Genomic DNA, 20421 nt, shown 5'->3' on the forward strand with positions numbered 1-20421 from the left:
AATATATGATTTGGTCAGAAAAAGGGTTGCACACTCACAATAAAACTAATATCATATTTTGATAAGTCGTTAAACTTTATAACATTAAAGCATTGAACTTTTCAGTCTTGTATTATTAGTATATACGTTATAGCACTTTAATTATGTACAAAATTAGTCCAATTTTAACATAAAAGTATCAGCACCTCAAGTTTTTAATCAGAATAAGATTCTCAAACTTCTGATTCTAAGCCTTCATTTTTATCCTCATACAACTCTTTGGAAAGCTTAAGGTTTGCAGAATTGAAACATGCTTGACTCTTTCATACCTTCTAGGTGCAGAAATACATCTCGAATTTAAGGATATGTCTACAGCATGCTCACCTTTTCTTTAAAAACATTTCACTCATTCTGAAAGAGAAAATATTTCACAGGAGTTTTTTTTCAGTACTCCCCCAATTGGAAAAAAGGCTTCAGGGAAAAACCACTCCCTCCTCCGCCCCCCCCCCCCCAAATCCACTCCCTCCCCCCCACAAACAAAATTCCATTTTTTTTTCTTGGCCATCACATCTCTAGGTCTGCTTTTTAGTGTCCAGGGCCTTCCAGGGTGTCAGACAAAAGTCTGTTTGTTCGTAACATGTGTTCTGCCACTGAGCTACTGGTGGCCCCTTGTATTCTTTGACATAACCTAATTGGGGGGAAAGGAGAAAGATGATCAGATTACATCTAAGCTGGTGATGAGGCTGTGGTAGAGGATGCAGTTTTGAAGAGCAGGGTATTTCCCTTCTGTATTTGGCAACACAGAAACCGCATATAGAGAAGCGTGGAGAAACAACCAGAGCTCTTTTGCATAATCATGCTTCACAAAAGGCCATATTATATATCTTTGTCTGGCCTTTTACCAAGTATGATTATGCAAAAGAGCTGTGGGCGTTTTTCTCCAGGCTTTCAGTCAGGCAATGCTTTGTGCATGCTACTTGTAGAAGCACTGATGTGGCCTTTATGTTACTAATGGCCTTCATACTGGCTATTGATTTGGATTGATTGTGTGATCGTTCTATTGATTATTTATTTATTTAATTGCTTGCATGCCTTTCATATTCTTTTATTGACTGTTGTGCACTGCCTTAAGCTTTCTTAATGAAGAGAATGGTTAATATGTATTTTCAATAACTCAATAATAATAAAATATTCTATGGGCTTTTGAGAATCAATGTTGCCAAACAAGTTGATGCCCAGTTAAGTGGCAGTTCCAAAAGAGCACTGAGGCTCTGTGTATTTGTTAATATTGCTATGTCTAATATAGGGCTCAACAAATTCCAGCCTGCATGAAATTTCTTCGTGGCAGCTGGTCTATTAATCAATAATTTTATTGTAGTGTCTCTCAGCGTGGGACTGAGCAAAAAAGCTGGCTAGATTCATCACAAATTTTATTTATCATTTCACATCAGAATGTTTTGTTGCATGACATAAAAATAAATTTGCATGAAGTTCTTGTCATTGCCTATTTATATGTAAACTTAACTTTATACCAGTCAGTGGTGGTGGATGAATATGTAGGCCTCAATATTCAATTAAGCTTGTTAAAGTAATAATGGAGTTAAGAGAAATTGAGGAGAGGTGATAACATGTTGAGTTCCTCCTATATTTATTTATATACTGCAACGCTTTTGTCATAGCTTTAATAAAATTACAAGAAATTGAGAAGAGGTTAAAATTTGGTTTTGTGGTAGCAACAATTGGAAAATATGGTCATAAAAATATTAAACCTTGAAGACTGAAAAATGAGGCTGGCTCCTACATTTTATGGTGGCTCCTAGAACCAAAGAAATTTTGTCAAGTCCTGATCGAGGAGTACACTGGCTGCCCCCTGTGTGGATGATGAAAGCTACAAAACCTGGCCACCCACAAAGTAGCCAGCAGTGCCTTTTACCTGCTTTGCGAGGTTAGACAGCTGTAGCCATCGCTGGGCAGAAAAGATCTGGCCACTGTTGTGTATGCTCTGGTTACATCTAGACAGGGCTTTTTTTCAAGGGGAACGTGGTGGAACGGAGTTCCGGAACCTCTTGAAAATACTTGGCAATAGTGCTTGAAAATAATTTTATTTCAAATAAACCTGTGTGTTTCTTCCTCATTTCCCTCTTGATAGTTCCGCCACCTCTTTTCCCAGAAAAAAAAACCCTGCATCTAGATGAGATTACTGTATTGTCTATGTGGGGCTGCTGTTGAAAAGTATTTGGAACTTCAATTAGTACAGATTGCTGCATCCAGGATGATGAGTGTGGGTAGTAAGGATCATATCACTCCAATCTTGGCCCATCTATATTGGCTCCTAATTTGTTGCTGGCTACAATTCAAAGTATTGATGTTGACCTTTAAAGCCCTATATGGTTTGGGACCAACATAGCTGAAGAACTGCCCACTCCCTTGGGAATCTACACCACCACTATGGTCAGTTTCAGTGGCCTTGCTTCAGGTGTCCCCGCCTTCTGAGATTAGACGGGACTCGGGAGCCAACATAAGAAAGGACCTTTATGACGTCAAAATTCTGGAACTCTCTCCCCAGGGAGAATCGTTTACCCCTTTGTGCTGGCATCTTCCACCAGTGGGCAAAGACTTTTTTTGTTTCATTTGGCATCCTTTTAGTAATCTCTCCTTCTTGCCCAATGTTTTAATTGTTGTTATGTTTTTGTGTGTATTTCAGCTCTGGTTTTAATTTTTAATGAAGCATTCTTTGTTGGTTTTAACGGTTTTTAAGATGTGATTTTATTATGTATATTTTAATTGGCTAGGTGCCTTGGTAGCCCTCATGGGGGCAGAAAGATAGGGTGGAAATTTTTAAAAATTATATATATATATATATATATATATCCCTTCTTTATGAATGCTGGAAACAAGGAAGAACCGTTTTAAAATTAGATGTACATTCCAGCCAACAAAGATTGTTCATTTAAATAGCAAATGCAGGAAATGCACTTATAAAAATAACATGGCAGAGGCCCATCCAGGCTGTCTTCTTTCTGTAAGGCGCCCCTAAACATAAATGTCACATGTGCAGTGTGGATGCATATTGAACAATAGAATCAACCATTTATTTACTAATACATTATGAAGTAGTTTCAGTTAGCTCCAACCCTGGCAATTTTTAGTAAACACTGTGAAGTGATGCTGTTTTGGAGGGTATGGGAAGGAAGGTAGTTTGCATTTTCCTTGCAGCTGCCTTTCTAGGTGATACTAGATTAGAAATAATATTTGCTGTGTATTGATACTAGGGCTGCCAGCCTCCAGGTGGCAACTGGAGATCTTCCCAACCTGAAGCAGGCAATGCTGGTTGATACTTTTACCATTTTAGTTTTCAACCTTGTGACGGACTGCATTTTTAAAAAACTTAGAAGTGCTGTACAAACAGCTGAAGGAATGTGAAGGGTTAACGCTCCATTGACACAGAGACTTTGAATGACAGGATACTCCAAGGAATCTGATTGGGGAGCATGAGTTGGAAAGAGGAGAGTCTGGTTTTTAGTCCTAGCTGAGAGGAAGAGTTGGGAGACGGAGTCATAACAGAGAACAGTTTTAACACCAACAGGAGAGCTGGGGGAAAGATGGCAAGAAAGTAGGTGCAGACTCCCATTCAAGCCAAAGTAAAGGGATAGATCTTCTAAGGAGAGGAGATTTTTCCTACCCAGTGAAACACAGAGGTAGCTGTGGAGAGTGAAGAGATCCCTGGCTGGATGTGGCTGGAAACTGCCTGTGGAGACCTTCAGGTTCAGTTAACAACTGAAGGAGAGCACTGGTGTTTGGAAAGAAGGGGATTGGGGTACTAGAAAGTGGGTACCAACATTCCTAACTCCCAAGAGAGAGAGAGAATACTAAAAGAAAGTATACTCTAGTGTTTTGGGAAAACCAAGGGAACAAAAGCCTCAAAACATAAGCATTTAAGTATCTGTGATGATGAGCATAAGAACTAAAGTCTATGCATGTATTGATTTTATCTCAGCTATATATACATATGTTGAATTGCCTCAGAAATTTTCAACCCCTGAGTTTGCCTGACCTTTCCCCTCTAAAATAAATAAAATAGTTATTTTTTAATTTTAAAAATGCCTCTGGTGCCATTTCTGCTGTTTAAGGATGAGGGAATGTCATAACCCCATTTTAAGAGGTACCTGTGGGGCTTTTTGATGCACACTTACTTTGTAAGCTGCCCTAAGCACCATTTGTTGGGGAGAAAGACAGGCTTGACATATTTGAATTAATCAATAAATAAACTTGATTCATATAATAGCCGATCATTCTCTCCAGCTCATTCAGTTAATATTTAAGGCTGCAGTGCTGATTAATTGAATAAATCCATTGATTTTTTAAAAACTGATGAACTAAAAAGGCACTCTCCAATTTCCTGAGAAGCTGTTGCTGCTGCTGCTGCTTTTGAAAAACATGCTATTTTTAATACAAGTATTTCAGTTCACTGTATTGGATTGACAAAAAAAGTCAACCGTTTAATATAACAATTTATAAAACCTGCAGATGGCTAGCATACTCTTGGAAGAGATATTTCTTCTTCTGTTTTACAAAGGAGGAGATACTTGTTGCTTCAGAACTATGTATAGAGGCAATGTAATTGATTAATCAATAATTAATCAACTAAAATTTATGCCATTAATCACCTAACATTTTTCTAATTGGATGAACACCCTGAAATATTTTAAACACACTAATGAATCTTCATTTGCTGCCAAAGTTCAAAAGTGGAAACAATTCAAAATTGAAACATCATATCTTCCGGCAATATTTAGAGCCAAATTAATCACGAAGTTCCTGCTAAAAATACAACTGAAATTTTTTAACCCTATAACTTGCCTCCAGTGTCACTGAAATCTCACTGGAGCCTTAACAGAAAGCCACGGTTACAGTTTCCTTGCTCAAATTCTTGTTCTAAAATTTTGTTTGACGTTGCAGTACATTTCTTCATCTTTCTTTTACATCGGACTTCTCAAAGGGGAGGTGACACATCTAGGTTCCTCATGGGGAACAAATAGTGGACAATCTGAGTGGTTTTGCAGAAATCTCTGAAAGACCTTGTTGCCAAACACACTGGGACACTCTTGTATCACATGAAGGACCGAAGTCCAATGAAACTATGTAGTAAATGTGACTCCGCTGACATCACATTCTCCCAATTTAAATGTGAACACTATCTTGTAAATCAGTTTTGAAATCTTTTTAGTGAAGACTTATGTGAAGGGCCTTAGAAATAGGGCCTTAGAAATATAAACTGTTAAAAATATTCTATTTTGTTTCCTTGAAACTAGGCATGAAGATGATGTCCAACACTTTAAAGTCATCAAAGACACAAAGGGCAACTATTTCTTATGGAGTGAGAAGTTCCCATCACTAAATAAACTTGTGGAGTACTACAAGACTTCTTCCATCTCCAAACACACACAGATCTTCCTGAGGGATGAGACCCAGAAAGAGCAACAGGTACAGCTTTCATAGGAGGCTCGTTTTTTTCCAGCAGCCAGAAAGAATTCTTCATCCTTTTAGTGTTGTTTTAAGAACATTCAGTTAGAAGACTTCATTGTGACTTCTGTCATGATATTGACCAGCCAATCAGCTTGCCTTTTGTTGTGTAAAAAGATAGTCTAACATACATGGCATGGTTCCCTGCACCACTGTTATGAGCTATTTCCGTGGTCCACAATGGGTTTTGTGACTATTATGTGATCATTATATATCTGATTCTGAACAATGGACGCATAATGCAGATCAAAAGATCAGGATGGGGAAAGGGTAAAGAGGTGGAAACCGTTACCTTAAAGGGGGGGTCTCCTTGTGAGTTGGGGGAATTACAAGGAATTACAAGGAGAAGCAGCGAGAGGGAATAACTAACTAGCAGGATCTCTACCAATGTATACCAGATCGTTCCCTTTAGAGAACTCTCTTTGGAAGAACCAGGTGGGTGTTCACACAGAGCTAACACACACAGAGCTAACTAGAAGGAGGTGGTGACAGTGGAATGAAGAAAGAGCAGAGGAAGCAGGGGCTGGCATGGGTATAGGATTGTCTTTCCTCTGTGAATTTCTTGTTGGTCCCTCATTGTGAGCATAGAATCTTGGAAGGCCTACCTACTTGATGTTCCCTTTCTGTTTGTTCTACCACCTCACAACTTTATCACATCATTTCTACCTTATATGTGTAGACCAAGTCTCTGGTGGGATGAGGTCATAGAGTTCTGAGGCAGTAGTAAAGATTGTAGGAGAGGGCTGCTTTTTTTAATGCTTTCTCCTTGCAAAAAGAAAACTACTATAGCAAGACACAGCATTTTACCTTGCAGGGATTTTTTTTTATTTTACATGGCACCTCATTTTGCTGCAGAGGTGGACCAGGGCTTACTTAACTGTGGGAAACTGGGTGCTGTCTGATCTGATCTGATCCGGCACAGTTTCTCTTACATGCTAAGTTTCTTGCTAGCACAGGGACACAATAACTTCTTCATAAAACTCTGGTGCCCTTTTGCCAGCACAGAATCCTGACTGACAGGAAATCATACATAAGGAGGAAGAGGGATTTGGACTGTCAATAGGGGACAGTGTTTTTGTCATCAATTCATTCATCTTTGTAATGGACTTTTTTATGTTGTCAGGTTTAGAAACAAAAACAGCCCCTTGAATGTAGAGGAAATGTAATCCAAGGATTTACCAAATTAGGGAATTACTGTATCAGGACAGAGTGAAGATAAGAATCAATCCAGAGAAATAACAAAGCTCTCTGCCAAGTATGGAGAAGGGGAATAGATTAAAAAAACAGAGCTAAAAGCTCCAATTTATGTTTTTAAAAGATGCTAATACTGAAATATTAAAATTTAAGGAAGGTGTAAGAAAGAAAGCTGTAGATTCAGTTTTTTAAAAAGAAGCTAGATGTTTAAAAAGAAATAAAAATATAGTGTGACTCACTGAAGATCATGGGGAAATGAGAGTAGGGTAACAGAGCTTCCCATTCCACCCCCTTCTTAATTTCTAAAGAGAAAGGTATCAGGCTGGGCTTGATATCAATGCCATTTGCTTGGATAGTTCTCTGCAGGGAACTACAGGCTGTACAGGTGGTAAAGGGGAAAAGAGCACTTTTCTCTATTATTACTTCCTGTGTGCACAACTCAGCCCAGAAAACCGATTCTAAAGTTCAGGCTGGGGGAGTGATCACAAATTAAGCTCTGATCAATGAACATACCCCATCTGGTAAATGATGATGAGTGTTTTATTTCTGGAAGCAAGACAGGATTTTCATATGCATATGCATATGTATTTTATTTATTTTATTTTATTTTTATTTATTTATATCTTACTATGACGCTCCCCCTTTATCCTGGCACTGCCTTGGCAGGATCTGCTGTTGAACCGCTGAACAGGGCGGCCTCCGGATGGGCGTCCCAAGCTTCAGCGAAGAGAGTGGGCTAACGTCCCTCAAGCATCCTTCACTACTCTCTCAGAAAATTCTGCCCCCCCACCCCACGCCCTGTGCTTTTTCTCAGAGCCAAGCTACAAGTGACGCCTGACACAGGTTGGACACTTGTCAGCTTCCCTCAAGTTTTGATGGGAAATGTAGGCGTCCTGGTTTTACAGCTTGGCTCTCCATTACAGCTGCAAGACCAGGATGCCTACATTTCCCATCAAAACTTGAGGGAAGCTGACAAGTGTCCAACCTGTGTCAGGCGTCACTTGTAGCTTGCCTCTCAGACGCCTTCCTCTCCACCCCAGCTTGTGGGTGGACTTCCCCTTTATCCTTTTACCAATGCCAACTTCCACCCCTCAGTAATAGGGCCGCCACCCAGGCTTTATTCCCGGCCCTTTCGGCGTTCCTTGCTGATGCTGTCTGGCCTGTTCCTCCTCCTTGGCTGCTGGGAGGTGCTCGAGCTGTCCCCCCACCCCTTTTATCGGCAGGTTGGCACAACGCTGATGTTCGGGGGTGGGTTCTGCATCAGAAGCTTGTTTTGTGTCCGGCCACCCCCTTTGTCTGACTCATGCCACCTGGCTCCTGGCTGGGGTGGGGCCACATCGGTAGCGCAGTATGTTGAGTCCCACCTTGTCTGTCTGCCCTGTGTCCCCCCTTGACCCGGTGCCTGATGTGGGGAGGGGCTGTTGGTTTGGCTGCATGCCCCTCTTTTCTCCTCTACACCCCCCCAATTCTCTCCACCTCCTGGAGAGTTCCCAAGACTGGCCCTAGTGCCGGACACCCACCTTCCTCCTCAATGGGGAACCAAAGTTGCTCACATTATTCTCCTCTCTCCATTTTATCCTCACAACAACTCTGGGAGTTAGATTAGGCTGAGAAGGTGTGACTGGCCCAAGGTCACCCAGAGAGCTTCAATGGCAGAGTGGAGATTTGAACCTGGGCCTCCCAGATCCTAGTCTGACACTGTAGACACTATGCCATGCTGACCCTCTGGATGCTAAGCATACAGAGTTGTAGGAAATCTGATTTATATTTATTATTATTTATTTCTCTATTTATAATAACTATTGCAGCATAATTATCCCTGTCCCACCAATGGGCATACGTAGCGAATGCAGTTATTACATCCATACTGTTATTATATTTTATCACCCGTGTTTGTTGTGAATACAATGGGGGTCAATAAGTTAAAGCCAAGGATGTTGAAACACGGGCTTCAACACTTAATAGGTGAAATTAGGGACATTCTTATATATTTGCTGCATTTTCTCACTGTCTGAGGCCCCTCCCACTCAGTTGTGTAAAGTGCAGGCAAGTCACAGCTGACTTATGGTGACTCCCCCATAGGGTTTTCAAGGCAAGAGATGTTTACAGGTGGTTTGATAGTGACCCTGGACTTTCTTGGTGGGCTCCCATCCAAATATAACCAGGGCCAACCTTGCCTAGCATCCAAGATCTGACGAGATCGCGCTAGCCTTGGCCACCCAATGTATATTGCCAGAAACTCTTTTTTGTCTTACTTAGTAACAGCCTGCATTGCACTGGTTTTAAAACAAAGATGTTTTCTTCTTTTTCTTAAAGAAATAGTACAAAATCCCCTGTGTCATAAGTAATTGGATTGCAATATCATATTTAAAGAGCAATCCTATGCAGTGTGCATCCCAACCAATTGATTTCAAAGGGCTTGGTAGTTGCCTCACTCTGCACAGGATTGGATTTTGGGTAGGGATGGGAACTGTTGTATTGTCATAGTTTATCATCATCTAGATCAAGCCTTTTTATTTTTCCCATTACTTCTTGATGGATTATTGGCGGGGGGGAGCTTTTTATCATTTTTTACTTTATTTATAGTCCTCCTTTCTCACTGAAACTAAAGGCAGATTACACAATGTGAATCCATGCAATCGATACCCTGAGACATCTGCTAAGCAATGTGATAGAACTAATATTACAGAAATCTGCTGTCATATAGACTATTTGCAGATTTTAGTCTATGAATTAATTCTTGAATTTTGGAATGACAGCTGCTGAGTGTGAATATCAGTTGTATAATGGAACAAATTAACTCTGATACTGTATTTTGACACAGTTTTTTTGTACAGCGAAAGAAAAGTCTAGGCACCACAGAACAGAATCAAAGAACTATCATACAGAACACAATGGTGCAAACATAGAATTAAATGCTGCACTCTGTTGGGTCTGAGAGATGTACTTATGCTTGTTTATTCAAAGGGCGCCAGGTACACCTGTTGTTAGAGCTAATCAGCTTCAGTGTGGAGTCTGTCGTTTGGCTTACTCTGTTTGAATAGCACAGAATGCAAAGGAGCATTGAAGCAGGGTCTGGTTTAAGTATGGTGAACCAAAGATGACAAACGTTTTTGGAATAAATGAAGCACTAAAGAAAGAGAGATTAAGAGATCAAAAAGTTATTTGGGCATCAGAAAAGTCTCAGGTCACTGGCAATCTCTTCTGGTATCTGTCAGGAAACAGCAAATCAGAGGCTGAAAACCATTACACACAGGACTGAGGGGCAGAAGGCATGGTAACTACAGTACACTGGCTAGAACAGAGGCTCTTAAAGAGAGAGCAAGCAAGATACAGAAGAAAAAACAGGCTCTCCTCAATGATGATGATGTAATCAATTTATTTTTCACACTTCCATATTGTGCACTGTTGTTTATTATTATGTTGAATTAAGAAAAGATTGGCTGTATTGCTGACAGAGAGAGCCTGTGTTTTTTCTATGGTAACTACAGTAACAAAAGCCCTGCTTAACCAGGAAGTGGATTCTGATATTAAATTACCAGGATATAAATGCGGAGGTGAGGCAGAAAATAACAAAGTGCTTACAATAGCAGTGAAATTTTACAACCACTGTTTTGGGGTGAGCAGCACTTTCTTATCACCTCCAAAGAAAGAGGGTAAGAGATTTCTACTTGTGACAGCAGCTCATAATGTTGACTTCTTACCACCCTGTTACACGTTTTTAAAATTCTCTCTCTAGGATGCAGAAAAGTACATTTGTGTAGAATTGTAGGCAGATAGTTTGAGATGTTAGCAGAAACAGCTGAAGAAGACAGATTGTGTCAGGAAGGCAATATGATAGAGAAAGTGAGGGATATATAACATGTCTGGCTAGCAAAGAATAGCATTTTCAATAATGAGGCTTAAACCATTTTTACTTTAATATGCAAATGTTAGTCAGAATGTTCAGTTGTTTTACCAAAAGCCTGTTTTTCTGCATTTTCTTGTGCACTTAGCAGTGATCACATGTTCACATCAATAGAGCAAGAGAAGCTCAAAAGCTTCTCATAAGCAGCATACCCAGGCTGCTTCCAGAACAGAATGGAAAAGGCACCCTTGCTGCAGAACCAGGAGCAAGCTCTGTAGGAGTAGGTCCACACACCCTGTTCCTCTGCTACTTGTTGTGGATGGTGCCCCTCCTCTCCCTTTTGGTCTGTCACGTTGGCACTTCTGCACCAATATGCTGATAATCATGCCAGGCCTCAGCTCAGCAACCCTCCTTCCCCACCCCTCCCTTTCCCACATCTTGGCAGAACTGCCTTTCAAACCTGCAGCATGGCTCAGCTGTGAAATTGAAAAAGGCCATTAAAGGTCTAAATGAGAAGAAGGCAGAAATGTGGAACTGAGCTCCACCATTTTGAAGGCAGAGCTCAGATCTGACCCCCTCTCCATATTGCATGCAGGTGTAGCATCCGCACAGACAGTTCACCCACAGTCACCCTGGGTTTTCTTCTTTGAGCCTGATTAAAGAAGGAACACAACTGCAAAAGAGTTAAGGGCATGCTGTGTTCTATGCAGGATTGCCAACCCCACTCCCAGCTCCTGCTTCCCGTCATTGTTCAGAGCAGCTATGATGGACCTCCGTCACTCCCCCACTATGAAACAGATTTTTCCGCAAAAATTCAGTTTGCCTGCTTTGGCTGAGCAGCCCTAAGTAGCATGTTAATCTTTATGGCTTGAAAGTCTATTTGTCCCACCCTGACAGTCAGATATAATTTTGGCATTTTAGCCCAGCCCAGAAGCTTGATTGGGAGAAGCAGGAGCCCTCTTCCTTTTTGTGGGAAATGGTACTGGAGACTGTATAATGTTCAAAAAGAAAATAACTTTATTTAGCAAACAGGGATTGAATAAGTGTAGTCAGGGAATGAAAGTGCTGAGGTATAATTTTGCTAGTAGTACAGAATACACTTTGAGTAACAGGCAAAATAGTTTCCTTGAAGCTTAGTTCCTTATATTCTGGTTCTTAGCAGTGAGAGGTGTTTTACTTAATACTTTAGGAACAGTGTTTCTTTACAGAGTTTTCTATAACAGCTCAGGTTTCCTGAAGTTAGTTTAAAACTGTTTTCCCTTCACAACAGACCCAAGGTCCTCATCAGAGCCAAAGCTCCTTTAGAAACTGGGCAGGAAATAATCTTCTTCTCCTAAGAAGATATAACCCTTCTTCTCTTGGCTTGAAATGGAGTCTAACATACTACCCAATCACTCTTTCCAAAACACACTCCGAGTTCTGTGGTGTCTGTGTCAAGCGGGCTTCAGCTTATGCTGACACTTGTACTAAGAATTCTTAAACAGAATTCTTCTTTAGGATAGTGATGTTACAGTTAAGGCAAAAGTTTCCTCTTCCTCACTCCAGAGGGAAATCTTTCTGACCATCCCTGTCAGACTCACTCACAAACTCTCTCTCTGAACAATCCTGTCAGAAACTGCCAGCCCTTCAGCTGGGTTCTAACTGACGAATCAGAGAAGAGGAAACAGCCTGTCACTCGAGTTCCCCATTCTAATCAAGAGTTAACTCATTCCCTCCCAGCTATCTGATCGCTGCACTTAGGAAACTTGTTTTCAAGTGCAGTTTGTCACAGAAGCGTCAGGAAAAAATTTAAAAATGGCTGTCATGCCAATTGTGTGACTTCACTTCCAGGGAAAATTTGGGAGTGACATCAGCCCCTCTAGGAATCATCAGAAACTCCTAGAGAGGTATGTCATTACTTCCAGGTTTTTATCGGGAGTGATGCCATGTGATCGCTGATGGCCACCTCCCATGTGTTCTTCCCCTCTCAGTCTCCTGCTGGTTGTCAGGTCTTGACTGGCAACCCTAGTTCCATTTGGGGAAAATCCCTATCTTGAAGCAGCTCCCCAAAGGTAGGCTGATTCCTTTACCAAGTTATATATGGAAAATGAAAGTTTGAGAAATGACTCTGCCTCCAACATTGTATTTACTTGGGTTACTGGAATGGTAGAAGTATATATAGATCAAATTGGTAGGACAAGTTAAACTGAAGACTTTCAAAACATCCAAGATGAAAGACATTCAAGTTTTGTTCCTGATTAATCACAAAAAACATACCTGAGTTTTCAAATGATCTAAATATTTCAAGGCTGCTGGGTTTGGGGTTTGAGTACAAGACCTATGATTTTAAAAGAAAGTGTATCTCAAGGCCTAGCTGCACATTACCAAGTCCTTGTGTCTGCCACATGACTAACTCAGTCTTTTTGCCCAGATGTGCTCTGGGGGTTCAGTGCTCAGAACTTGTCACAGGTGCATGGAGTCTCAATTCAGATTAGTCTGCAGGGAGAGGAGGCTTAAGCCTTCCTTCCTGCACTGTTCTCTCAATCTGAAATAGCCTTGGGGAGCCACTCCTGGCCCCATGACAGATGTTTGTGTAGCCTGTTGGTATATTTAAGTTTCCCCAACAGAGCAAACAGCCGTTCCTCAGGGCCATTTTAAGAACTTGGAAGTTAAATACCTAGCACGGAATTCCCAGAGCCCTGGTATTATTCATTCTAACTAGTGTACAGCTTTAGATCACACCAGATTTTTCTGTGTAAACTTCCAAATATATCTGCAGCTCCAAGCATTTTCACGCTTGATGCTTAAATTGCTTTTGAGCCTACCTCACACTATTTATGAGAATGTATAATAGCTGTTAATGTGAAAGAGTTACGTGCTGTATGAATGGACAACCTGTCCAATTTAGGTTGTTCATTCCTACTACAAAGCAACTGAACTGTCATTGAAAATGCCTTGTGGGGAGTGGCAAGAGTTATTGTGCCAGGCTAGGGGTTCAAGTCCTGACTCCACCATTGGGTGGTCTTAGATCAGTCACTCTCTGTCAGTCTAGCCTACCATACAGAATTGCTGTGAAGATAAAATCAAGGAGGTGAGAACCACATAGAATACCGTATGCTCATTGGAGAAAGGGCAGGATGCAAATGTGGCAGGGAAAAAAGGAGGGGAGAGATCTGAGATCCTAACTACACATTACATAGTCTTTATGTCCTTGACAATTCCACTCCGGTCCTGTCAACAAGGTGTCCTCTGGGAGTTCCCTGCTCAGAACTTAATTTCTAGATGCATGTGGCCTGATTCAACTCAGGAGTTGGGGAGAAGGAATTTAAGCCTTCCCCCAGTGCCATTTTCCTAACTTGAAATGGTGCCTGTTAGTGCACACTGTAGTCCCAGTCTGAATCATCCCTACATACACGTGGGAATAAGTTCCAAGCACAGAATTCCCAGAGCACATCTGTTTGACAAGTCTGGACAGACACACAGGGGACACAGGGACTTTGTGATGGTAATGAGGCCCACATGTCAGACTTACTAGACACAGGACCTAGAAGGAAGTAAAATGTCACATTTGTTTGATTTGCTTTCCTTCCAGGACATATGTGTTCGGAGCCTTGCCAAACGGACACAGGAAGTGCTTCATCTGAGTGGAGCAGCTGCTAAAGACACTGGAGCACCAGGGCACAAGAAAGATGGAGACCATTATTCACCACGGCTGCCTAAGCAGGTATCTTAAAGAGGGCAGAGCTGAGATCCAAACTATGCTAGATTCTGTTTATTTAAGAGTTACACTTATAACGCCATCCTAAGGAAAGTTACATCCTTCTCATCCCATTCATTTCAATGGACTGAGAAGGGTGTAACTCAGTTTAGGACTGTACTGTTAGAATCTTCATGAAACTAGGCTACCTTTATATTTCTTCCCAGTCCTCCCTCCCCCGCCCCCAGTTTATTTAAGATATCTGAATACATGGTAATATACAGTAGGAATGCTGATCTGAGTGGGTTATGTAACATGATAGAGAAGAGTCTTTCTCCTGCTTGCAGCTAGAAATACTGCAATCTGGAAATACTTCACAATCCAAGGCTCTTCTAAAATATCCTAAACTACACTGCAAAAACAGCCACTATAAAGGGATAACGGCAAAGACAAAAGAGTGTTTGACGCCAAGCAGAAAAGTGAGCTAGCCTTACACACACGCTCCTGCTTTAAAGCCAAAGTGATGTTGATTCTCTCTTAAGATCTCTAGAAGGGAACAATTGACATACACATTTGTTTTGAGTCACAGTGACCTTTTGTGATGGCTAAAATGGAAGCAAGGAAACCTCAGGGGCAATTTGAAATGTTACATTTTGTAAAAGGAAATTGGAAAATACTTCCAGAGCCTCAAACAAGGATGTTAGAAAATCTACAGGGCAATAGTTATTTTATGGAGAACAGAGGTTATTATACTGCCTGCTTTCCTGAAGAAAAATACAGGTGAACAAATGCTACTACCTTTTTGAGAAAGCTATAATCTGGAGTAGTCCACAGATTTTACATGGTAATGAATTCTGCCATGCACTGGAACACCTCTCTACTCCCCCCTCACTTTCTACAGGCATCAAAGAAGTGGCGTTAGAGAGAAGGTGCAGATGAATGTAATATATCAGAGGAAAGGAGAATGCAGCTCTTCCCAACCAATTCCATGTGAAGATACATGGGGGATGCTGGCATATAGTATAAAGACAGAGATAATCATCCTTTCCTTATTAGGACTCTTATATCTTGTGAAAATTGGATGATTTCAGGAGCAACTTGTCATGTTACAACACTACAGTAATCTTGTGATGCCTTAGAGACTAACACAGTTATACAGGCACAACTTTTTGTAGACTAGTTTCTCAAAAGAATGTGTGGGGCAATGGAGAGAGAGAGAGCTTGACATGGAGGGAAACAATTTATAAACAATGGGGTCAAAAGGCAATGCAGTACAGGGGTCATGAGTGGGCACTTTAATTCTTTCCCCAGTGTCGCCAAAGGCAGGTAAGCAAAGGTGATTTTTCAGTGGGAAATGGGACAAAGGGAAAGATAGATCCTCTTCTTAAATGCCAGTCTCCCTTTTAAATTGCGGCTCCTGTGGCTGCATTCCATGAAACAAAAATCACCTGGAAAAATAATTGCAGAACAACATAAAGTGTACCCCCTTATTACATTACTGCTCTAAATGTGTATGATAAACACACTGACTATTCACAGCAGCAGTAATAGATAATAACAAAATTATTAGATTTGCCAAGTTAATTTAACTCCTGTGGTGTGAGATAAACCAATAATCACTTGGGCTCTGATTGAATAGCATCAAACTTCCCAATTCCAATTCAACAGTTTCACAATTGTCTGTAACAATTTTATTCTCCCTCTGAAGTTATTGTTGTTGAAGAATGGTAACTTTCAGGTTAGCATCTTAGCAAGGGGATTTTATGGCAAAGATAACAGAGGGGTGTTTGTTTTTTCTTGAGGCAGATGGTCCTGTAATCGGGATGAATTGCCAGTTAGATCAGATATAAAACTGCCGGCATTCCTCAGAATATCTGGGCAACACGTCTGTCATTAGAACCATAAACATATAGATTGTTTACTTACTCACTGGATTAGAATAAGCAATGTTATAGTTGGCTTGCATTATGAGTTTACCTCATTTTAGTGGAGAATTGAACTTGATTGTTCACAGGAAAACACTGAAAGTACCTGAGCATCAGAGAAGACAGCTAAGAAGTTTGTATAGTTCAAGCAGCATGACCTTGAATTTCACCAGCAGCTTGTCCAGTCGAAAAAACTGAAAGTACCCGAGCATCAGAAAACCAAGAAGTTAAATGGTTCGTTGTATTAGTATGGGACTACTGCAGGTGTCCCAAAAGAACTTCATGATATAGATAAAAGTGATAGACATCCAAGTGAAATCCAGATTTCGAAAGTATGGGTTGAAGTAAACTGCAGCACAGACATGGATTTCATGGGGAAATGAACAGATTTTCAATCTCAGTTGAAGAATTTTAAAGGGACACACTTTACAATTTAATTAGGCATATGTTCATCATAAAAGTCAATTATCAACATGACCACTGACAGGAATAGTTCTGAAGCGTATACCCCACTACAGAGAATATTAACAAGTATCTTATTTCTCCTCAATTTCTAGGACTGGCATGGCAGGAGCATGGATATTCAAGTTGGGCTACAGAGCCAGAGATACTATGGAGAAGGAAATGCACCATCCATGTTCCGAAGGCACACAGATCCTGAACAGCAACCACTGGTACAGACAGCATGCCTTTGAGACACAGAAGCTGCTTCCACACAGGGACATGCCCTCACCATAACACCAGCAGCAAGCGGTGTAGGAACAGTGTCCCCTCCCTGATCCTGCTCCACTTGCTGCTGCTGCCACCTCCCAACCCCTGCTTCACCTGTCCCCCATAGTACAAATGCACATTCCAAAAGTACATGGAAGCATCTTACTTCAAGGTGCACTGGCACTCAGGCATCACAGGGCCAACACAGCAAAGAATTCTACATGGTTTCAGGCATATCCTTGGGACACAGCATCAGCAAGTCCATTTTCTTTCCCTGGAATATGTTGAGACTCATATTCAAAACCTTTTAAAATAATTGCCCAATGGTTCTTCTTCTGAGAGTGATTTAACCACACAAGAGGAATTGTCTATCTGTAGTTTGAAATGCCATCGCCACAGATACAGATACAGCTTCTCAGTAGCTCAGACCATGAAAGGCATTCCTTCTCTGTGGTAAATACAGTCTGCTTGCTTGGCAATAGCTAAGGCTACAGAGTGAGGTAGCTTATTCCTCCCCCCACCCCCGTGTACTTGTATCAGCACAGCTCCTAGCCCTCTCAACGACACATCCATGCTGAGAATAAAAGATGTTTACAAGTCAGGTGCTTGCAAGCAAGATTGGTTTAATCACAGACTTGGCTTTAAGAGTATTGAATACTTTTTGACATAGTTCAGACAAGGCTACCTTGTCTGACTGACATTTCTGGTGTCAGTTAACAGCACAGCACTGGAACAAACAGTCTGAAGTAACTCATGAAGCCAAGTAAAGACTGAATTTGCTTCTTGGTGCTTGGGACAGGCCATTTTTAGTTACTTCTATTTTGAGCACAAGTGGCTGGATTCTCTCCTGCCCCACTTTGTCCAAAACCACAATTTTTGTCTGCTCAAGCCGACATTTGCAAACTTTCAGCATAAGTTCTGCCTCCCGTAGGCTCCGTATGGTAGTCTGTACACTTCAAGATGTTCCTCCCAGAAAACAGAAAACATTGCTATGTCATCTAAATATGCCACGGCAAACTCTAGTCCATAGAGCAGGCGGCATGCTAAGCACTGAAACATCACACTGGCGTTACTCAGCATGAAGAGCAATACAGTGAACTCAAACAAGCACATGTGAGCGGTGAATGCTGTCTTCTCCTCATCATCCTTCACTTTGGTGAAATCTAATACCCCCCCCCAACATGTCCAGCAGTAGACTGTGAAAAAGATTTCCAGTTGAAGAACTTTAATTAAAGGGACACAGATAACAATTTTATTAGACATATGTTCATCACTAAAGTTGATGTTAAATGATCTCATGACAGGGATAATTCTGAAGTGTTTATAGGTTCCATGTAACTGAGAAGTGCTCAGATCCACTACAGAGAATATTAATACCCATCTTATTTCTCTTTAATTTCTAGGACAGGCATGGCAGGAGCATGGATATTCAAGGTGGGCTACAGAGCCAGAGAAACCATGGAGAAGGGAATGCACCATCTATGTTCCGAAGGCACACAGATCCTGCCCAGCAACCACAGGTACAGACAGCATGCCTTTGATACACAGAAGCTGCTTCCATACAGGTGCATGCCCCTGCCATAGCTGTAGCAGGAAGTGGTCTAGCAGTTCACTGAGGTTTTACTTTTTGTTCCTGATCAGAAAACTGGAGACCTCCTTTAAAAGCCATCTATGCTTGTGGCCATCCCTACATCCACTGGCAGAAAATTCTACAATTAAGGTGGAATTAGCATCTCCTTTTCAAATTCTCTGTCAAATATGGCCCATTAACTACGAACCAAAATGCAGGAGAGTCTGCTTTGAGTGTCTGGGGAGGGGGGGGTCACCTCCATCAAGGACAGGACATAGGAGCCTAGGAAATTTAGCAAAAGTTAGATGACTATGCATCAGCTGCATGGCCTTGAGATGTAGACTCTGTGAAACAAATAAACAATTAGTGTATAAGGCTATCTGGAAAGGCCATTAGCGGTTTGCTGAAGACACATTATGGTGGCTGAGATCTGATACATTTCTTTCTCTTTCTCTCTTGTTAGCGGACACAGTGGGTCCGTGCCATGTATGACTTCGAGGCTGTGGAGTGTGATGAACTAGGGTTTTTCAACGGAGATATCATAGAAGTCCTGGATAACTCTGATGCTTCTTGGTGGAAAGGCTGTCTACGTGGAGAATTTGGTCTCTTTCCTGCCAACTACGTAGTACCTGTGAATCCACATTGTATGTAACTGTGTGTGTTGTAATGAGAGTGTTCCATTATGTCAGTAACAGAAGAAACCTCCTTATGTACGTTGGGTGATACACAGTTTTTACGATAACTTATTGGCTGATTTTCTGCTTGATAAGCAAGAGATAAGGATTGTCAAATAGACCACTTTAAATTTCCTTTGCATTATTTCTTTTAACAAATCCAAAGAAACTTGTTTCTTGCTTCCATGGTTGTCTTAGAAAATTCCTTACGAGAGGCTTTGGGTTTCACTTCAGTCAAAAATGAACCAGACCATGTCTGTTAGAATGCTAGTTAATCCATGCAAATTACCATACTATTTGGATACAATTCTACCAATGTATATAATTTGATCACTGAGTTTTGGGACTATACTCAGGACATTTTCTTGAAACATGACATCTTTTCTTTCATATTGAGCTTATAGAAAACTTCATTTTTGCAGAAAAGCTTGCTGTACACAGCTCTGATTGGTTAGAACGAATGATGTCATGGAACAATTTTTCATCTATTTCATAATTATGCACTTTCCAAAAAAATGGCTTCTTAATTTAATAAGGGTACATGTGGCTCTTTAAAGATGGAAGAAGTGCCTGCAGTATGAAAAAGGCCAAAAAAGCACTTGATTGAACCAGCATTCAGTTTACCATTACATTCCAAACTGTTTCCTTTACATTCCAAGTAGAGTAAGAAGCAGGGCTCACTCCATTGAGGAAACATACATGGTAACACCTCCCTTTTCTAAAATGTCAGTATGCACCCTAATTCTCCTTTATTGTAAGATTTTAGTTTATTCTAGTATGAAAGCTTTGGCGTATCATTATGTACACAGGCCTCTCTTCAATAGTCTATAGCAAAGTTGCATATGTATTTTTGCTTAATTTAACCAACAATAATCATCTGAGACCACTGAGATTTACTGTTGCTGTTACTTACCCACCATCATCTCTTGGTATCATTCGCTGCAATCCAGTGAGGCAGACATGCTCACTAATGGGGCTTCCTCATTCTAGCTATAGAATGGAAAGAGGCCCTTGAAGAGTGCTCCTACAATTGTCAGCAGAAGCCAAGCATTTGTAAATATGGAGTGTGGCCTTTGGGCTTTGGATGACCAATGTACAATTTCCTTTGTGTAATTGCAGATACCCATAAACACATAGGGGCATACTGAAAATGCAAACATATATTTTATTTTTACTTTTATATTGTGTTATTTATACTCCACCTTTCCCACTGAGACTTAAGGCAGTGTAAGTAAGTACAATCAATGGTAGGGTATGGATTGCAGATATTTGAAAACAAGCATAGATCCAAATACAGATATGAAATTGCAGAAACAAAACAT

The 20421-nt window shown here is 40.9% G+C and overlaps 1 protein-coding gene across 2 annotated transcripts in view; it reads left to right on the plus strand.

Annotated features, from left to right (window-relative positions):
• GRAP2 (GRB2 related adaptor protein 2) overlaps positions 1-19220 on the plus strand; it is a 118630-nt gene extending 99410 nt beyond the window's left edge. For both annotated transcript variants that reach the window (XM_054989434.1, XM_054989436.1), the window contains 5 exons: positions 5292-5463; positions 14115-14246; positions 16702-16818; positions 18259-18375; positions 18889-19220. In XM_054989434.1, coding sequence (XP_054845409.1) covers positions 5292-5463; positions 14115-14246; positions 16702-16818; positions 18259-18375; positions 18889-19077 — 727 coding nt within the window. In that variant the 3' untranslated portion in view covers positions 19078-19220. The remainder of the gene's footprint in view (positions 1-5291; positions 5464-14114; positions 14247-16701; positions 16819-18258; positions 18376-18888) is intronic.
• The last annotated feature ends 1201 nt before the right edge of the window (positions 19221-20421 follow it).

This window comes from Eublepharis macularius, chromosome 9, assembly GCF_028583425.1.
Source record: "Eublepharis macularius isolate TG4126 chromosome 9, MPM_Emac_v1.0, whole genome shotgun sequence".
In the NCBI taxonomy this organism is placed as follows: Eukaryota; Metazoa; Chordata; class Lepidosauria; order Squamata; family Eublepharidae; genus Eublepharis; species Eublepharis macularius.